Source organism: Eublepharis macularius, chromosome 6, assembly GCF_028583425.1.
Source record: "Eublepharis macularius isolate TG4126 chromosome 6, MPM_Emac_v1.0, whole genome shotgun sequence".
In the NCBI taxonomy this organism is placed as follows: Eukaryota; Metazoa; Chordata; class Lepidosauria; order Squamata; family Eublepharidae; genus Eublepharis; species Eublepharis macularius.
Genome location: NC_072795.1, coordinates 69274219 through 69292768, shown reverse-complemented (window position 1 = coordinate 69292768; position 18550 = coordinate 69274219). Strand labels below are relative to the sequence as shown.

The following is an 18550-nucleotide window of genomic DNA, read 5'->3' as shown; positions in this document are numbered from 1 at the left end:
CTCTTGCTGAATTTCGATTAGTAAAGTATGTGGGTCAAAGTCATGCTTACACGGCAGTAGCAGCAGGTAGATTTGCTATCTTTTTTTAACTATGCTGCCTGGGCTGCGTTGTTTTGCTGCTGTTTCGCAAGTACAACTCAAATACTTGCTTTGCTACTTCCTGTTTTGACAGAAGCGACTACAGGAAACAGTTTATATTGCTATGGTTGGATGTGTGTGTTGGATTGCTTTTTATCATACCTTGAGCAATGGTCTTTTGAACTGAAAATCAGATTCACAGGGGAACTAAAAATACCTCCACTGCACTGAAGAGAAAAACTAGAATCCTGGAACAGCATGCTAAAGTTTTGTCTCCTGTACAAGATTAACTGCATGCCTTCCTATCTTCAGAAAGCTCAGCTAGCATCTTGGACTCTGCCTACAAAGCCTTAGCCTTATCAACGATAGTGCCCGTCACTGGAGGCGAGGTGAGGAAAGAAGGTGTTACTTGGTTGCTGGTACAGAATCAACTCCCCTCTCCTAGAAAGGTATTGCTGCTGCTCTGGCTGGGATTACAAATCTGAAGCCCTGGCTGCTAGATGGGTCCCTGTACTAGCAGGAACCACATCTGCCTGCAGCACCAGTCTGACCATGAAGTTCCTCATTTGCACATTTACATTCATGGATGGAATAGCAAAATAAGATTTTTTTAGAAATTTGTATTTAATTTATTCCATTCTGTCTTTTGTTAAATCAAGATGGGTAGCCGTATTAGTGTCTGTAGCAGTAGAAAACAGCAAGAGTCCAGTAGCACCTATAAGACTAACAAAATTTGTGGTAGGGTATGAGCTTTCGTGTCAGTTCATTTCTTCAAATATCTGAAGAAGTGAGCTGTGACTCACGAAAGTTCATACTCTATCACAAATTTTGTTAAGTCTTATAGGTGCTACTGGACTCTTGCTCTTTTCTTTTGTTAAGGAAAGTATTATGCTTCTAGGTAAGACAACTGAATCAGCTGTTTAAAGTGGCTAGTGCAAATTCAGAACAAAAAATACTAATAAACACTTCTACATAAAGCCAAGTAAAATTATAGAAAAAAAGAAGTAAGTACATGCAAGACTTTCAAAATGTCTTAGTAGACTAGTTACAGACCTAGCAGAAATAGCTTGCCTACACCCTTCTTGGCCTATTGGCATATCACAAGTAATGTGTCATTCTGCCCCAGTGTAAGACAAGTGTTGTCCTATTACCTTTGCAGTAAGTAAAAGCAGTGCAAGGACACACTGCAGCAGGAAAAGATGCTAGGATCTTATTGTGTCAAATGTCATGTGCTTTTGTTAACCAGTGGTAAAAACATAAAACCCGCATCTGCATAATACAAAACTGTTTCTAAAGCTTGAGGTAAAAACAGAAAGAAATAGTTAAAACTTTTCTGGGGTTTTTTTCCACCTTAAAACGGCTTGGAAAATTGGTTTTGCAAAAATGCCTTAACGTCCTCTGGAACCATAAACAGAGGTGCCAGACCTCTCACTGGAATCCCTTTCTTGTAGGCAACTTCTACACTTAAAACTTTTAATGTTTCTTCCACTCTTGTCAACATGCTGTATAATTGACTCCTTATAAAATACTGGCTCCGGTTAATAGGCCTGTTAAACAAACCATTGCAACTTCAGTTTTTTTATTTTAAGTAATTACATGGTTGAAGCGGAAAATATCTATCTTCTTAACCCAGTCAGCAGTATTCCTAGATTTGTTATAGTTCTGAAACTGTTTCTCAAAGGAGAAACAAATCCAAATGTTTATGGTATAAAACTTTTGAAGCAGTGCATTTTCAAATAGTACTTGCATAGGAATTATCTCTACCTAGGGTATTATCAAACATCCATGAGAGGCTTTATTAAACTGCAGCTTTAGTATTAAATAAGTTTTTTAAAGGTTCTGTATGTTAATTTAGTCAGCACACACTGATACACTAATGCATTCACACAAAACACAAAAATGTGTGATTCAGCAAGTATAGCAGGCTCTCTGACTGTTTCCAAAAGGAAAGTTTTCTATCATGCTATCCTTTCTGTACAGAAAATGGATTGGGGGGGGAGGGAGGTATTGTGACTCAAGATGACTGTCACGTGGCTGTCTTGAGCGGATAGCTCTGTTATGATTTTCATCCTTCTATGGTGCTTGGTCATCTAGACGACTCAAACATCTAGAAGCATAATTGCTTGTAGAACCAAACCAGGTGACATGTTGGCAATTCTGTATTCCCCGAACTCCAACGCATGTTTGGTGTAGTGGTTAAGAGTTGCAGGAATCTGGAGAGCCGGGTTTGATTCCTTACTCTTCCGCTTGAAGGCAGCTGAGTGACCTTGAGTCAGTCACAGCTCTTTCAGAGCTCTCTCAGCCCCTCCCACCCCACAGGGTGATTGTTGTGAGGATAACACACACTTTGTAAACTCTTCTGAATTGAACGTTGTTGTTATAAAGAAAAGAGGGGAAAGACACATGGACCCCTCTATCTGATTCAGACCAGTTGGATTGCCTGTAACTGAAGAGTGCTGTCCTTCAGCTCTGCATTAATGAAATAAAGAGGAGTTTAATTACAACCTCCATTAAACATGGCAGCAACCCACTCTCCCTCAATGAGACACTGATTTCCCTTAACCTGTTACTGCCACTTATGAGTGAGGAAGACCACCTGATATCCTTAAGGAAAACCAAACTCAAGTGATTCCAGGAGGAAAAACCCCACTTCTGCAGTCTCTAGTTAGGAGGACTCTGCCCCCAGCATGACAGCCAAGTCAGAACAAATGTGAAAAGTTGTAGGCAGACATATAACAGGGATAGTTCAACTTAACCAACCTTCTGAGCCATGTACAATAATCTTCGGACATCTGAGATTCACAAGACAAACACTACTTCTTTCGGTACATTTCCCCATTCAGGAGTTAAAGTAACATTCTTCTTCCTGTATTCTGAAAGACTACTCACACCAGCCAGGGTTTAGTCATTCTAGTGAAGCCTCTACTTGAAGAGTTGTAATAGCATCACCATGGGCATTTGATCAATCACTCAATGCTTCTGGGTGACAGCCTCCATGTTTACTTCTCAAACACTCTGATGGGGAGGAGGGGCTGTCATTTCATTGTTTCATAACCTGAGTCTGAACTCCCTAAAGTGGAAATCGCTTTGATTTCAATGTATGGGTAAGTAAAACAGAAAGTACTCTCACACAGAAAGGATTGCTGCTTCATTAATTCTTGTTTTCCAAGTTAAGAAGCCACTTTTCTGATTAATACTTTCTCCCCACCTTCCCTCCCCGCAGACAGCACTCTTTGTTCAGGGGTCCCTGCTTCCCATTCTGGAAAGTACTTGTAATCCAGTCTTCCTTACTCTCCTGAGCAAGCAGGCAGTGGAGGTTACTCTTCAAAATGAGTCATGTAACACATCCCTACTTCCACAACTACTGTTGATTTATCACCTTTGCTCCTCCACCTACTGATAGGCTTTTTTTATTTAAAGCAGTGCACCACTCCTATAATTACATGCTTATGATGCATGGATTTTTAAGGGTTTATAAATGGAACCACATCTCTGGAGAAGGTTGTCTTGGTAGCACAGGCGCCCAGCCTCTTTTGCTTCATACTGGTAGCACTTCCCCCCACCTTCATGCAGTCCTCAAGCGAAGACTACAAATGCCAACATGGTGAGCGTGGTTTGAGGGCATTCTGTGTAGGTGCTTAACTTAACACACTGAAACAGCTTTGTGTTGCTCCCACCAAGGCAGCATCAACATAATGGATACTGAAGAACAGCAGGCAGAATAACCACCCAGCATTGTCAGCAATGACAAGACCAAGGTAGTATTTGCCATAGAATTAGCTGAGAAGCAGGGTAAGTAAAGAGACATCCAGTCCAAGCCACATGCTATTTTTTATCAGATACCTAAACAAGGAAGGTAGGAAAAGGCACACGCCTGTCAAAAGCATTCCATATCATCACTTGTATCATCCAGCCAGGAATCTATAATGTATAACAATGGTTACCTGCTCCTCCAATATTAAATTCCAGAAGAATTGTTTGTAATCCTGCCATTAATCAAAACTGGGTTAGCAGAAGGCATCAATGCCTCTCCAATTGCCCTAAACTGGAGAGGGGCAGCTCTCACGTGTAGCAGTTAAAAGCAATACCAATACAAGCTAGGATTTCCATCTGGAAGAGACTTTGGAAAGCATTTGTAAAGTATAGTTGCATAGAAACTTAAGCTGACAAAAGAAAGGTGAATCAGTAACAGGCAAGAGTGTGTTTCTGTGGTAGGTTCCTGATTTACAAAGTAGCTTCTGCACGCAGCCAGGCATTATGTCTGTACCAGATCTTAAAGCTGGAGTACTCAGAACAACTGTTACCTGGACATTAATCTAAAACCATTCTACATAGCATCTGTGGACATCGTCCAATGGGCTAAGTGAAACTGCTGCTATTCACCCCCAACCGCTGTTACATGTGCACTGGTCCACAATACCACATGAAGGTAAATCAAGCAAGATTCATTTGTTACCAGAGGCAGAGTTGTGTGAGTTAAAAAAATACTTATAACTTCCCTCTATTTTGACTAGAACAGTAACTTCACCAGGCAAAGTTACCTTGCAGTTTAAGCAAACTCAGTATTGTGCATTTCCCACACTGATTCAAGAGACATATACACACACACAAAAATCAATCCATTCTGCATTGTCTCATCCTACTACTATAGCCATTTCATGCCTGCTGAAATGGAAACAGGATGGTAGCCGGTACTTATTAAATTACAAAATAGTACCTTTTTGTTTGTTTCTGTTGCAGAAGTGTGTTTATACTAGTATAATATGGAACACAATGGAACCCACCCACATGTCATGTTTGACCTTAAAGACTTCAGGCTGTAAATAAAAGCCAAACAGCCTTATCCCATATGTATAGTTTTCTGATGCTGGATTCCCATGCTGTTCCATTTGATATCATCCCCAAGGAGTATGCATCATCCTCTCTACCAGCAGCACAGAAGACACATTTTAAAAGGTGTGCTTACAACTAAGGCCTATCAAGGGAGGCAAGATGTGTTATGTACAAATATTCTGGCTGTAAGTGCTGAAATAAAAAATTATAATGGAGCACATGTCTATCTACAGCTACCCACAACCAGCTCTGATAAACAGCCCAGAGTTGAACCTCTGCCAGACTGAAGACCAAGTTTAAAATTGCAATTATTTTGCTGTATCATGCAAAACTGCTAACAAGTTTCCCTTTCAAATAGCAACTATTAGTTTTGATGTTTTAAGGTTGCCAAGTAACCAGAATAAGAAGATGTACAGTGACAGAAGTAATGGTGCCCATAGTCCAATATTTTCCTTACTTTGTTTTTAAAAAACTAAACAAAGTGGGTACTCAATAGCACAGCATCCTTAACTGCTGAGTGCAAATGGGCTAAGCTTGATCGCAAACATCCCCAGTTGAGTAACTTTGCTTGCTGTTACACAGAAGAGAAAAATCAGAAGTCTCTGCATATACAGTGTGTTTATTCCTGTAAAGTAATAATCTCTACAGTTTAAGGACTGAATATCCTGGACTGAAGAAGACAAGACACAGACAAAGTTACAGCATCAACTGATTGCTGGGCACTCAGGAATACTGAACTCCCCAAACCTTCCTTGCACCCCAGTTTTATGCATCTTTCTTTTGAGAGGAGGCTGTATGCAGGTAAGCCTTTCGTTTCGGTACAGCCACAATATCCCTGCTGTACAACAAGCACAGAACCATCTTAACACTGCACAATCTAATTTAGGCACTCATCTTGTGCACTTGAACAATTGATATACAATGCACAATGCCACTCCATTGAAAGCTCCCACCAATTTAGAGCCCATAATCACAGGCCTCAGGACTGTTCTTCACATACAGCTCCAAAAAGCCCTTGAACATCTGCGTGTCCGTTATCGTAGCCATAACAGCAGGATCCAGCTGCATGAATTCCACCCAGCGCTTAAGTGTTGGGGTATGGCTCAGACAGCTACGGAGAAACAGAAAGATTAACTGTAAAACTCACAACTCTCACAAATGTCTTACATTTATAACAGTTCTGACATGACTGTTTTGAGAGAAGAGGATATTCCCCCACCCCCACCCTGCCTCCATGCATTGTGCTTTAAGGGAAGAACTGCCCTAAGGAGAGAAGGAGCATGACAATTAGAGAGACCAGACTGCCAACACTTCTAATTGCAGCCGTTCATATAACAGGGTTTCCCCAGCCCACACAGCTACCAGAGACCAGCACAGGGCAGAGGGGGCTGAAATGACTTCCCACACGGACTCAAGGACCATCTTCCTGGATCAGACCATGGTCTATCTAGTCCAGGTTTCTACACATGGTTACCAGTCACACTGATTATTTAATATTTCTATACCACACCATTCTAATAGAAATGGGTGGCCCTACTGTGCAGATAAAAAAAATACAAGGAGAAAGGACACTCAGGACTAAGGTATGTATTTCTGAAAATGTTAAAAAGTAACAGCAAAGTGTGAAAAACAAAAAAGGCATTTGAGTGGCAGAGGCTACCTCAAGTAGGTGACAGGGAGGCTTGTCTCCACCACAGGGCTCTGCCTCCTCCCCCTCCTTTGCCATGCTGGGCAGAACTGAATGGGCATGATGGAGGCGGGGGGAGGAGAAAGTAGGCATGTGGGTGAACGGAGGGCAGGCCAGTGGGTATGCAAGGAAGGCTGAAACACAAGACAGGAAGGAAATGACAGATGGCAGGAGGGAAGTGGAGATGAAGCAAGAGAGGGGAAACAGAGGCCCTGCAAGGGGTGGGGGGGGGAGGGGGATTTCCCTTCCCTATTTAAGTTTCCACAACTCTCCTTGTCAATTTAAAACTGTTAAGGTTACTCCAGAAATTATTCCCTGCTTATCATTTTTTTTATTTTTAATTTCTAACATAAACTACAATAAACTACAAAAATATAAAGGAAAAAAGGGGACTGGGGAAAAGGAGAAAGCAACATATAAACAGAAAACACACACTACATCTACATGTCTTGTATTCCCTTCATACTGCAATTTTTCTTTAAAGTTAACTTTCTAATATGCTATCAGATTGGTAGATCTTATAAAATACAGACTACATTCAGGATCAGGTCTTCTCCCCCCCCCCCCCCCCCGCGTCTCGGTCTCAGTTCTCTCTGTGCAGCTACAATAGCTGCGCTCGTTCCCTCCTCCCCTCCACTCTCCCCTTCAGACTTTGGATTTTCTTCTTGCTGAAACTCCTGATGGTTAAACAAAAAGTCTCTCAGCTGTACTTCCGATATTATCTTGTAGGTTTGATCCTTGTATCTGAACCAGATGCCTTCCAGAAACAACCATTTGTATTTTACATCACATTTCCTCAGGAAAGCCGCAAGTCTTTTATACTTAAATCTTCTTTTACGAGCCAAAAATGGAACGTCCTTCAATATCTTAACCTTATTGTCCAGATAGTCCAAGTCCACATTATAGGAATTATATAAGATTGTGTCCCGAGTCTTCTTAGATGAAAAGTCAATAATAATCTCGCGAGGCAGCTGACGCTTCATTGCATATTTTGAAGATGTCCAACGGACTTCCAAAATATCGCTTTTTAACTCTTCTTTAGTTGCCTTTGCGAATGACGCCAAAAGTTCCGACACCAAATCTTTTAAATTTTCACTTTGCTCCTCTTTTACATTCTGAAGACGCAATACCGTTTGGGCACGGTCCACTTGTAATCCTATTATTTGATTCTCCAAGAGCTTCACTTCTTTACTTGTTGCTTTCATGAGTACTACGTTTTCGCGTGCAGACTGCTCTGCTCCAGACGCTGTTTCTTTAATGGTTTTCACTTCACTTTCCACTGAATCAACCTTTTGCCCCATTTCATTTAATTTCGCCACAAAGGGCTGCATAGCTTCAAAGACTGCTCGTCTGACCATCTCTTCCAGGGTTTCCCCCTTCCCCTGTAACATCGCCATCACCGATTTACTCATTGCTGGGCTCTGCTTTTTCATCGCCATCTTAGGGGGGGGGGGCGCCAGCTAAGTTCCGAAACTCCGTGAAGGGGAAGAAATCCACGCCTTCTTAGCTTCAACTCCCACCAATCCTTCGCATTCACTTAAGAATCAGAAGGGATTCGCTTACTTACAGGTTTTCACCTTAAATCTGCTTATTGCCGTTCTCCATGGCCCGGCGGCACGCGATGTGCTGCGCAAGTCTGCCGGCCTCCGTTGGAGCAAACGGGCAATTTACCCCCTGCATTGCTTTCAGGGGGTTCTTACCGCCGCGCTCCGGACCCTGACTCCCTCACTGGGAGTCCTGGGGGTTAACCCTCGCAGGTCAACCGCCCGGTCAGGCTGCTTGGACGTTTCCTCCTGGACCTGTGGAGAGGAGCGTCCGACATGGCCAGGAAAATGAAACCGAATCTATTCCCTGCTTATCTACAGTTTAGTCAGAAGCACATCTGGCTGACCAAGGACGTTCTATGAAAGCATCATAGCTAGTAGCCATTAACAGACCTTTCCCTAGCATGGGAAGTGCAATTCAGTATAGCAATGAAAGCATCTGTTAATGGGGAGGCGGTTCTACAAGTGAGTAACTCAAACAAGTAAAAACTGATGATCCTAAATGGGTGAGCTAGATTTGAAGTCTAGTTCAGGAATACAAGTACAGAAGAAAAATGCCTGTGTGGACAAAAGGCAATGGGAATGTAAGGAGTGTCATTCATCTGATATATTTATGCAGTGGCCAAGATAAGCACAGCGTGACATATTCACAATAGCAATCCCAAGTCCTAAAAGCACCCTCTAACCAAACTACTTTAATAACTGCAGTAGCTAAGAAAACACCTCTCTTATCTCCCATGTTTAACAGTGTGCTGATAAATTCAAGAGAAATTACTTCCCCCGTCCTTGCCTTGGGACACACTTGAACAACTGGAAAGGCAACTGCCCCCATCTCCTACATACAACCATCCCCGATTTACAGATTACAAGTAGGAAAGGCAGGACAAGCAGAGGTAAGCCTCTCTCGTCAGCAGCACTCAGCTCTCTCACAGTTAATTGGAAGTGATTGCTGATGGGAGGTGGTTACTTGTTAAAGACATTCCCCCAAATACCTGAGTGCTATAAGACTTACTCATGTAACTGGAAGGCCTCCAAACGCTCAAACCAAGGCCACATAAGATAGTCAATCATGGAGACAGAGTCGCCACCAAAGAACTTAATCTTGCGGTTAGCTAGAATCTAAAGGGGCAAAACATTGGACATAAAAGTAAGATTAACAGAAGCCTGCTAGGAAAGCCTGCAGAAGCGATATCCAAGTTGCGAAGAGGAAGCGTTGCATCAATTACGGCATCTTTAATCACAGCACCAAGTACTATTTCAGTACCTCTAATCCCACACTGTAGACCCCCCCCCCGCCCCGTGTGGTGCTTTCACATTGTGCTGGTCTTTGGTGGACTGCACATCCAGCGGGGTTAAGTAGAGTTCAGGGAATATTACATTACACTTCTGCTTCCAAACACCTCACAGCATGTTTAATTTCTGAAATTAGGAAAAAGCAGAGAGGGAGCATTTTTCCAACGTTCCCTCTCTGCTTCCCCACCCCAATATCCAGCCCCAGATACCCATCTTGCCTTCTTAGTCTCCAACTGCACTGTATGCTTCACTGCTTACTATTTCATGAACTTTAAAGGTTTTTAAAATTAATTTTCTGTTCAGTGTTCTTCCCTCTCCCCTGTGCAAAGGTTCAGCTATTCACTCAAAAAACACCCCTATCAGAGCCACATAACTAATTATCAAGGTCATCTTCCCTTTAATATCAAATATGCATGAACAATCAATTGGAACTTGGAATATCATTTGGGACATCATCATCATCATCATTGCAGATAGGTTTAATGAAAAAATACACCTTCAAAGTGTCTAAGAGTAAGAGACATCTATAAAAGCGTGAACATGACGCCCTCTAGTGGACAGCAGCAAATAGGATACAAGTGGTTCAGTATTCTTTATACCAACGATGCGGGACAGCCACCAATGTCCAAATGTGCTTAGGATCAGACTATGAAACTGCCATTGCCCTAAAACTGCCAAAGTGGACCATTCTTTTCTTAAAATAAGCAAGCTTAGATTTGTTTGTACTGATACTGCTTTTATATGTTGTAAGCCTGAATAAATGAAACTGCATTGCCTAAGTTCAGACCAATGCTCTTTCACGGACAGTACTGTTTACTCTAATTGGCAGTGACTTTCCAGGGCCTCAAGCTGAGGTCATTCACATCACCTACTGTCCCAGCCTTTCAACTGGGGATTGAACTTTTTACGTGTCTTTTATATGTTTACATGTCTACCACTGAGCTATAGCCTCTTCCCATTCAAACACTTTGAATCCTTCCAGATAGAAAGGATTTTTTTAAACAATACACCCAAATCATTTTTATGTAGTCAGAAATGCGCGAACCTCTCTGCCTCATGATAAAATATTTTATAATTTCCCAGGGACAGAATAAGTACTCCCGTTCTCACCTCCTCAAGTTTCAGAAGTTTTTCAGAGCATTCCTCTTTCAGAGCAGATGTGTCTTCTCCACTTCTGGTGGCGAAAATGTATTTATGACACAGAGAAGGTAGCTAAGAAAAATTAGTACATTACTCAGGCATGGAAATGTTTATCACTTTCAGTCAAGGAATACAAACAAGCTGAAAAATGAGCTCCTCATCTCCTCCACAATATTGCTGACATCTACTTCTTCTTATAAAAACATCATAATAAAAGAGTGTTAGTTAAGTTGCCTGCACTGGTCCAGCACTCTGAGCTCCAGACGCTACAACAGACAGTAGTTAGTCCCTCAATCCCCATACTTGCACTAGAACACATTGCCGCCAAAATCCATCTTATGCTGTCTGAGTACATTATATTATCACAGCATTCCTACTCTGTCCCTCATCCTAGCAATTCAGACATCTTGTCAGCTTTATTTCATATATATATATATATATGCATGTGTATTACTTGTCTATTAGCACAGGACCACTCTTTTACCATAACCTATATAAGGTGCCTTAGGAAGTAAATGATGTCAAAGGAACTGTGTAATGAACTGCAGCAGCCAATTCTTGCTAATTTAAGGGTCAAAGTGACACACCCTTCATCAGGTTCCCTTTGGGCACTTTAAGGCCATTATGTTCCTTCTATTAATTTTTAAATTTCTTTTTAGAACTCTATTTTTTTTCTTTGAGAAACACATGAGATAACACCAGGATAGCCACACGAGTAAACAGATTGCTGTATCTATCTGTAAACATACCATTTCCTCCATCTGTACAGTTTATATATTGAAGCACGTTTCCTGTAATGTTTAGTACTTGAGATGCTTCCAAAATTAGTATTTCCTGAGCTCAGAATATGAGCTTTGGCAGCTTAAAAAACTCACCTTCACTCAGCATGAAAGCAAGCATTACAGCTCTGAATTTATATGTGGCATGGATGACTATCCAAACTGAAGAAGAACTCCCGTTCCTCCCTCTGTTCACCCATAATTTGCTGTGGATGCTGTTAAAACCGGGGTGATGTTAGCCAGGCAGATGAGCAGAGATTCATTTTTCTTCCATGTCTCCTCTACCCCTCCTCAGATATCTCGGATACAATTTCAGCAGCCTCTAAAGTGCTATGACAAGGGACACTCTGGGGAATGTAATCCTTAAGGAGCCTGGATAAGATGCCAGTTTTCACAAAAACACTGGGTATGGGAATCTCTTCCTGCTCACCCCTGAACTGGCTGGCCAGTGCCGGCACCAACACAAAGGTTAAGTTGGGTTAGGAAGGGATGTTGCTTTGGAAAATAATTTGGCTTTTCAATGATCAATTCTGAAACAAGCTTAGAGAGCTTCACTCATTTCCATTCAGCAGCACACACCTTGGAGAAGAGTTCCAAGAGCATCTTCTGATAAGCTTTCTCATAAGGGTCTTCAGGATACAACTTCTTTCCTGTATATGCTTCATCCAAATATTCACAAGTGATTGGAGACTCATAGATCAGCTGACCTTTGCTGGTCTCCAACACAGGTACCAGTCCAACTGGATTTTTCTCAAAAATCCAATCTGGCTTGTTTTTCAGATTGATATTAATGATTTCATGGCTAAAAGATATAACATGAAACAAAAAAACATTGTCAGCCTTCTGCCAGTCAAGCCAACCATAAAGTTACCCAGTTTTCCATGATATCCAATAGCAGTTACAGGAAGTCTATGCCCTAAAAAATTAGGGGTACCTGGAGCCTAACTTTTGTGTTCTATAGACCACCAACCAAGAAGTGCTCATAGGTACAGGCAATTCCACAACTGCCGCTTTAGCTTAATATCCACTGCAAGACACACTGTTAACATATGGAAGCATATAAGGGCCTGTTGATCAGGATTCCTTGAACAGAAAATGATCCTGGGCTGACACAATTAACCCAGTTTGTCCAACTCAGTTTCTGTAATGGCACATAAGACTTGGTTATAATTTAATGTAACCATGTTAACAAAATTTAACACATCTTCACAAAAAAAAATCTATAATTGGCTTTTTTATTGCAACTCAAATTAAGGGACTTAATTGGCTGTGGCTGGCATCTTCAGAGGTGTAGCACCAAAAGACAGAGATCTCTCAGTGTCACAGTGTGGAAAAGGTGTTGGCAGGTCAACTCAGGAGGGGGGTGGGGTTGAGCTGAGTCATCCTGTAAGAGTTTCCCAGGGTGTGGAATGCTAATGGCGGGAGGCTTCACTGTATCCTGAGGAGGTTCTTTTGCATATGGATTGGTACTTGATGTGCTAATCTTCTCTGCAGGGCTATTGTCGGGGATAGAATGTTTTGTTAGCCTGGTGTTTTTCAGAACTGGAAACACACCCTGGGAAACTCTTACAGGATGACTCAGCTCAACCCCACCCCCCTCCTGAGTAGATACAAATGACCTGCCAACACCTTTTCCACACTGTGACACTGAGAGATCTCTGTCTTTTGGTGCTACACCTCTGAAGATGCCAGCCACAGCTGCTGGCGAAACGTCAGGAACTACAATGCCAGGACCACGGCAATACAGCCCGGAAAACCCACAACAACCATCGTTCTCCGGCCGTGAAAGCCTTCGACAATACATTAATCAAGTCTACCAGTTGATTATATATAGGATTTTTTTATGGTGGAAATCAAGCCAGATGACCCTGCTACCCACATTGAGTTTTACTTGCTCAGGATTTCCACCCATCTGGGAATCTGATTAATATTGGCTAGGAAAACATACCCATCTCCACTAGGCATGGGCCATCTTTTAAAGGTCTTTGATGAGGAAAAGCAGGGAAGAAGAGATAGAAGTTCGTTCTAGGAACTGGCTTTTGGAGCAGTCTCCAAGATTTTTTGCCTCAGAATTAAGGGTCCTTGAGTGACAAAGCTGCGACCTAAAAACTCAGAGCTACAGAAAATGCAACTTCAGGTAACTGAGCAAATGGAAATGTGCATATGCAGTTCAAGGTTTTTTTTAAACATAACTTCCCCTAAACAAACAATTGCTAAATTTAGACATAATCTCTGTACATCATAGCGACATAGCAATACAAAAATAAATACCATTACAGCTTTTGTACAGTAGGATTTGAGTCCAGTGGCCCGTTAGAGACCAACAGAACTTTCAGGGTATGAGCTTTCAAGAGTCTTCAGATGCAAGTAGGAATGGAGAACACTGAGCCTTAATATCCCAGCAAGAAGATGGGAGGGATGTTACAAGGAAGGGCATCGGGATGCAAAGGTATAATGCAACCTGATTAGATGGAACGGGTATAACAAAGGAGGATGTCAGGATGTAAAGGTACAATGCAGCTTGATTAGACTGGAAATTAGCATTAAAATGGTAAGATCTTGGTTAAAGCTTCATCCCAGCAATAAACTCACATGGGTGCCAGCTTTAGGCAAGCTTTGATTCAGTAATATAGGGATGATCAGACTGGTCTCTCTTTGCAAGGTTTACTGAGATAATGCACATGAAGTTCTTTGGACATTTGAAATGAATTACAGAAATGCAAAGGACTATTTAATAACACCACTCAATTCTATTACACCAGCTAAACTGGAAGAATGCCAGCATAATGTAACCTTAAGAACAAGTAGGTACAATGCCAGTTCGAAGACTACATCCATAAAGTGTGATATGCATTGACCATCGTCCAGTTTTCTAAGAAAAAGTTTTATATAGATAGAGAGTTGTAGCACAGGATAGTAAACCCTACTGAAATTAGAAAGGTACTATATTTAATCTTACTCAATTCCTTTGGCCTTCAAGACAAGACGTGTTCTCTGTGCAAAGGGACAGTGGCGCATACTGTACAGACGGATCTTTCCCTCTGGCACAGGCCCTGGAGCAGCACTTCCTGGAAGACAAGGAAAACTATCTAAGTCATTCAAGTCAAAACTGGCCACAGCCTTTCACTGCACCTAAAAATGACCTGGGCGGGAAGCTGAGAAAACGGGAAGCCTTCTGAAAACAGTTGTTCTTGTTTCTATATTATATGCTTAATCATCATAAACCTGCAGCTCCCGCTAATAACGTACATCTTAATTTGGGTACCAAAGGAAGAGAAAGACTGCCAGGCATACAATACCATTCCAAGCTACTTCAGAGTAATTCTGATCCATTCAGTGGAACTGTGATCGATAGGCCATCACCAGAATTCTCCAGTGTGAACTCTGATTATTTTTTCAGCTTTGTGATAATTTCAGTGAAAAGCATACCAGTGTAATAAATAAGCTTGTATTTATTTATGTATGTATTAATGTGAGGTTTTTTATCATTGTTGTGGGTTTAAATGCAGGCCTCTGAGGAAAGTAGGAAGAGGGCTGGATGGGTGAGTGGAGTCTGTTCTGATTGGACAATAGCTGTACCCTAGGGAGTGGAGTGCACTGCAGTTTTTAGAGAGCTGAGGGAACAGGTTTTCAGTCAGTCTTTGGGTGTCTTGGGGAAAGAAGTCCGGCAAAATCAGCAAACTGTGTGGAAAAGCCTGAGTGAATCTATGTCTGTATCGATTAGAAGAGAGTTTATTTTGTTGCTGAAGATCTGTTTGGAAAATTACTCTGTATTACTGGGACTGTGAATATACTTACCAAAACTCGTCAAAGGTTCTTATAAATAAATTCTACTTCTGGTTAAGCAAAACACTTGATTCATCTGGATTACAGGATCCCTTTATACCTCACAACCACCTTCACATGCTGACTGTTCTGTTAAACTGCTATCTATAACAAAGCCTTCCTATATCACCACTATAGCTGAGGAGGTCTAAGGTGGCAGCAAAAACCTTTTGGGAACACTGAGGGAGTCAGGGAGGCTGCAATATAAAAGTCACACAAACAGGGCGAAACGCCACAGATGGTATTGGCAGTGAGATTCAAACCCCCAAGGGAAGGTAAAGTACAGAACTCCTGGAGTTCTGTTTGCTTGGACAAAAAGAGTGTTGCACTGCCCCACAGATATTCCAAAGCGAGTGTAACCCCTATGAGTTAATTGGGTTAGCCCAGTAGGTCAGAGTCAGGCAGCTGAGGAAGAAGCTGGTTGCTGGGGAGCTCAATAATAGTTAATATGCTCTTATCACTTTGAATAAAGTAATCAGAGACATTGAATGTGAACAATATGACTAAAAGTGGTGTTTGTATATTGTGTTTGGTTGGTGTTACTGGGGTTGTATTATTTTTGCAGGGCTGTAATTCCCCAAGAAGAGGACAGAGCCCGGGGTTCCAGTTGCTTCAAATTGGAAAGACTGTGAAAAAGGACTCTCTCACTTGGTGGGACCCAACAAGTTGAACTGCTTATCTTTTCAAAGACATTGTTGGCTGAAAGTTTCTGTATGGTTGCACTTAGGAGTTTAGTTAAAGGAAAACATAATTGTATTTATTGTTAAATGGTTTTTAAAAAATTTCTTAACTTACAGTTATGTAAGTTTGCTTTCTAAGCCCCATAGAACACATACAAAGAGAAGTTACACTAGCTCGCGATTTTAAGTACAATTCCTAAGCTAGACAAGTTTACACCACACAAACAGTGTGAGCATGGAGTTACACCCAATGGCCATTTCCACACACGTGGAATAGTGCACTTTCAATGCACTTTCGGAATCCTTTTGAAGTGGATTTTTTGTTCCACACATGGAAAATCAGTTTCAACTGTTCACTAAAGAGTACTGAAAGTGGATTATCCCATGTGTGTGGAAGCAGCCAATGTATTAGCAAGACCCTTTATGTTTTTTTTTTTAAAAAAAAGAACAGCCAATAGTGATGAACTTTAAAGGACTCCAATTATTTCTGACCCTCCAAAAGAAAAACTGGGACTGAAAGCAGTTTGAGGGGAATCGATTTTCAGGACAAAATGATTAAATGGCTCCTTTCTCCTCACATCGACTTTCCCCTTAATGACTGACAAAAAAAAAAATGAAGCAGCACGCCCCATCCGCATTTTGCAGCAGAAATGGCGCCTATATGCAAAGTGTCTACACCACATCAGTGTATATAATTCCTGATCCAGCAGGTACATTTGTTGGATTAGGACATGTAAGCCTACGCAAGACAAGGATTCAAAGGCACAGAAAAAAGTAGATATGAAGAACACAAATTTAGGCGTTCTTCTTGCCCTCCCAATCAAGTATTTGCAAGGGAAAGGGCGCGGATGGTCCATGAACAGCACCCTGAAATCCCTGGAAAGGCAGCATTTAAAACACACACGCGTAAACTAATATGATATGTACGTGACTAACCGATTCCTACCAGCAGCTAGGCACTATGGTTTCCAGATAACTCCCAACAACATACAAATGTGAAATAGTCAAATTACCAAGGCAGCCATCAGGAGAAACTGCCTGGAATCGTGGAGGCGGAAGAACTTTTAGGAGTATCAAGAAGCACATGGTAAATTAGGGGCGAAGACGGGCTCAGAACAAACGCTTCTCTCTCACCACTGAGGCCAACCCCCGTGGCCTTTTCCAAAGGGGGGGGGGAGGGAAACCCAACGCACCCGGAAGAAAAAAAGAAGAGCCCCAGAGCCGCCCCACCCCCATCGCCCGCTTACCTTTCCCTAAGCTCCTCACAAATTCCCCGGCCATTCTGCCTGCAGCAGGCTAATGGACCGCCAAGGGGTCAAAAGCCTTTGACTTCTTGGCCCCAAGAGCCAGAAGCTCGCTTAGTCCCGCCCCCTTATTTATTGTGCAATGACGCCGCGACTCCTTTTCGCTCTCCCCCGCTCAAATAAAAGGAAAGGAGAATATGCGGGACGGGTGAGGGCTGTCAGAAATATATCTCCGGATCTCCTTACACTTAGCGAGAGACATCATCCTGAATAAGAACCCGCATCGGATCGGGCTTTAAGACTGCTATCGTAGACCACACATAATAGAAAGGTCTCTCCAAAACCGAACCACAATCCACGGAATATTTATTTACCGTATTTGTGGTTCACCTTTCTCAATGAGATGCAAAGCGGATTACGTAGTGTAAATCAATACGAGACATAAGCAATGTAATAGGGCTAGGGGTATACTAAGTGAACAAGCATAGCATATTAGACATGATACAGAATGCAGATATACTGCTGACAAACGGCATTGCATCAGAAAATGCACTGACAGCAGTATAATACATACTGCTAACAAATAGTGCGTTGTAGATACAGTGGTATAACTCACAGTCGTTTTCCTTTTATAGAGTGCTGTCCTTAACTATTCTGTTATAATATAGCCCAATTACCCTCCTGAATAATTCTGCTTTGCATAGTTTGCAGAGTGACAGAAGCTTCACAAGGACTCTGCTTCAGGTTAGGTGTTAAAAAATAAAGAAGAGGTGAGGGAGTAAAAGGATATTCCAGGCCATGATTTTAAAGGCTTTCACTTCCTGGCACCTTTGTGCTGAATAATATTGGGCAGGCAGCTAGATATACATTGGTGCCTTTGATGTCAGGATGCAGAAACCCTTTTTGCAAGCAGAAAATGAGCACAGCAGGGATATAATCCCTGCTAGCTACCTATGTAACAAGATAAATCCACTTTACTGCCCACTTGCTTGGAAGAGTTGGGCTTTAAAGTGCCAAATATATGCTTTAGGGTCCACACAATACAAGATATTCACACAAGTCTACTTTCCCTCCAAAGTAATGAAAATTATACCTCTATCGAGTGGACTAATGCATGGGGACACAGGAAGCCAGAATGTGGATTGTACTTACATCCCCCACTCTTTGTAACACTGACTCTTTTTAAGTGGTTCTTCCATGTCAGTTTTCACTTTTTTCCTTTTGGGATCTTCCCCTGGCTTTCCTCTTAAGTTTTAAAGCAATACATCAAGAACAGGAGAAATACTCAACCAAGTATGCTTTTGGATCATTGGGCAGTGCGAATGTACTGGAGAAGGTGTCAGCAGAGGAGAGGCTGGCAGATCAGGAAACACCCATGTTTAGTTTATGTTTGACCCATGTTTGGCTCAGATTCCTGAACAATATAAACCTCTCTCTCTTGCAGGAA

General features: G+C 41.9%; 1 protein-coding gene across 3 annotated transcripts; it reads right to left on the bottom strand.

The window, feature by feature from the left end:
* Positions 1–5510: 5510 nt before the first annotated feature.
* GSTO1 (glutathione S-transferase omega 1) lies at positions 5511–18358 on the bottom strand. Of its 3 annotated transcripts, none has more exons than XM_054984208.1 (6): positions 18256–18358; positions 14314–14422; positions 11934–12156; positions 10546–10647; positions 9155–9261; positions 5511–6022 (listed from the first exon to the last, which is right to left on the bottom strand). In XM_054984208.1, exons 2-6 carry the CDS (start codon positions 14370–14372, stop codon positions 5869–5871), a joined length of 645 nt encoding a protein of 214 aa, XP_054840183.1. In that variant the 5' UTR covers positions 14373–14422; positions 18256–18358; the 3' UTR covers positions 5511–5868. The 3 variants fall into 3 exon arrangements, with proteins under 3 accessions (XP_054840183.1, XP_054840182.1, XP_054840181.1); XM_054984207.1 differs by lacking the exon at positions 18256–18358 and adding an exon at positions 17107–17232; XM_054984206.1 differs by lacking the exon at positions 18256–18358 and adding an exon at positions 16873–16958.
* Between the last annotated feature and the right edge of the window lie 192 nt (positions 18359–18550).

Excerpts from the sequence above, each read along its gene's own strand:
- GSTO1 (XM_054984206.1), bottom strand. The coding sequence starts at position 16,945 with ATGTGCTTCTTGATACTCCTAAAAGTTCTTCCGCCTCCACGATTCCAG. Across the intron at positions 12,157-14,313 it reads TTGAAGGCCAAAGGAATTGA|CCATGAAATCATTAATATCA; the intron begins GTAAGATTAAAT and ends TATATCTTTTAG. Across the intron at positions 6,023-9,154 it reads GAGGCCTTCCAGTTACATGA|CTGTCTGAGCCATACCCCAA; the intron begins GTAAGTCTTATA and ends GTTTCTCCGTAG.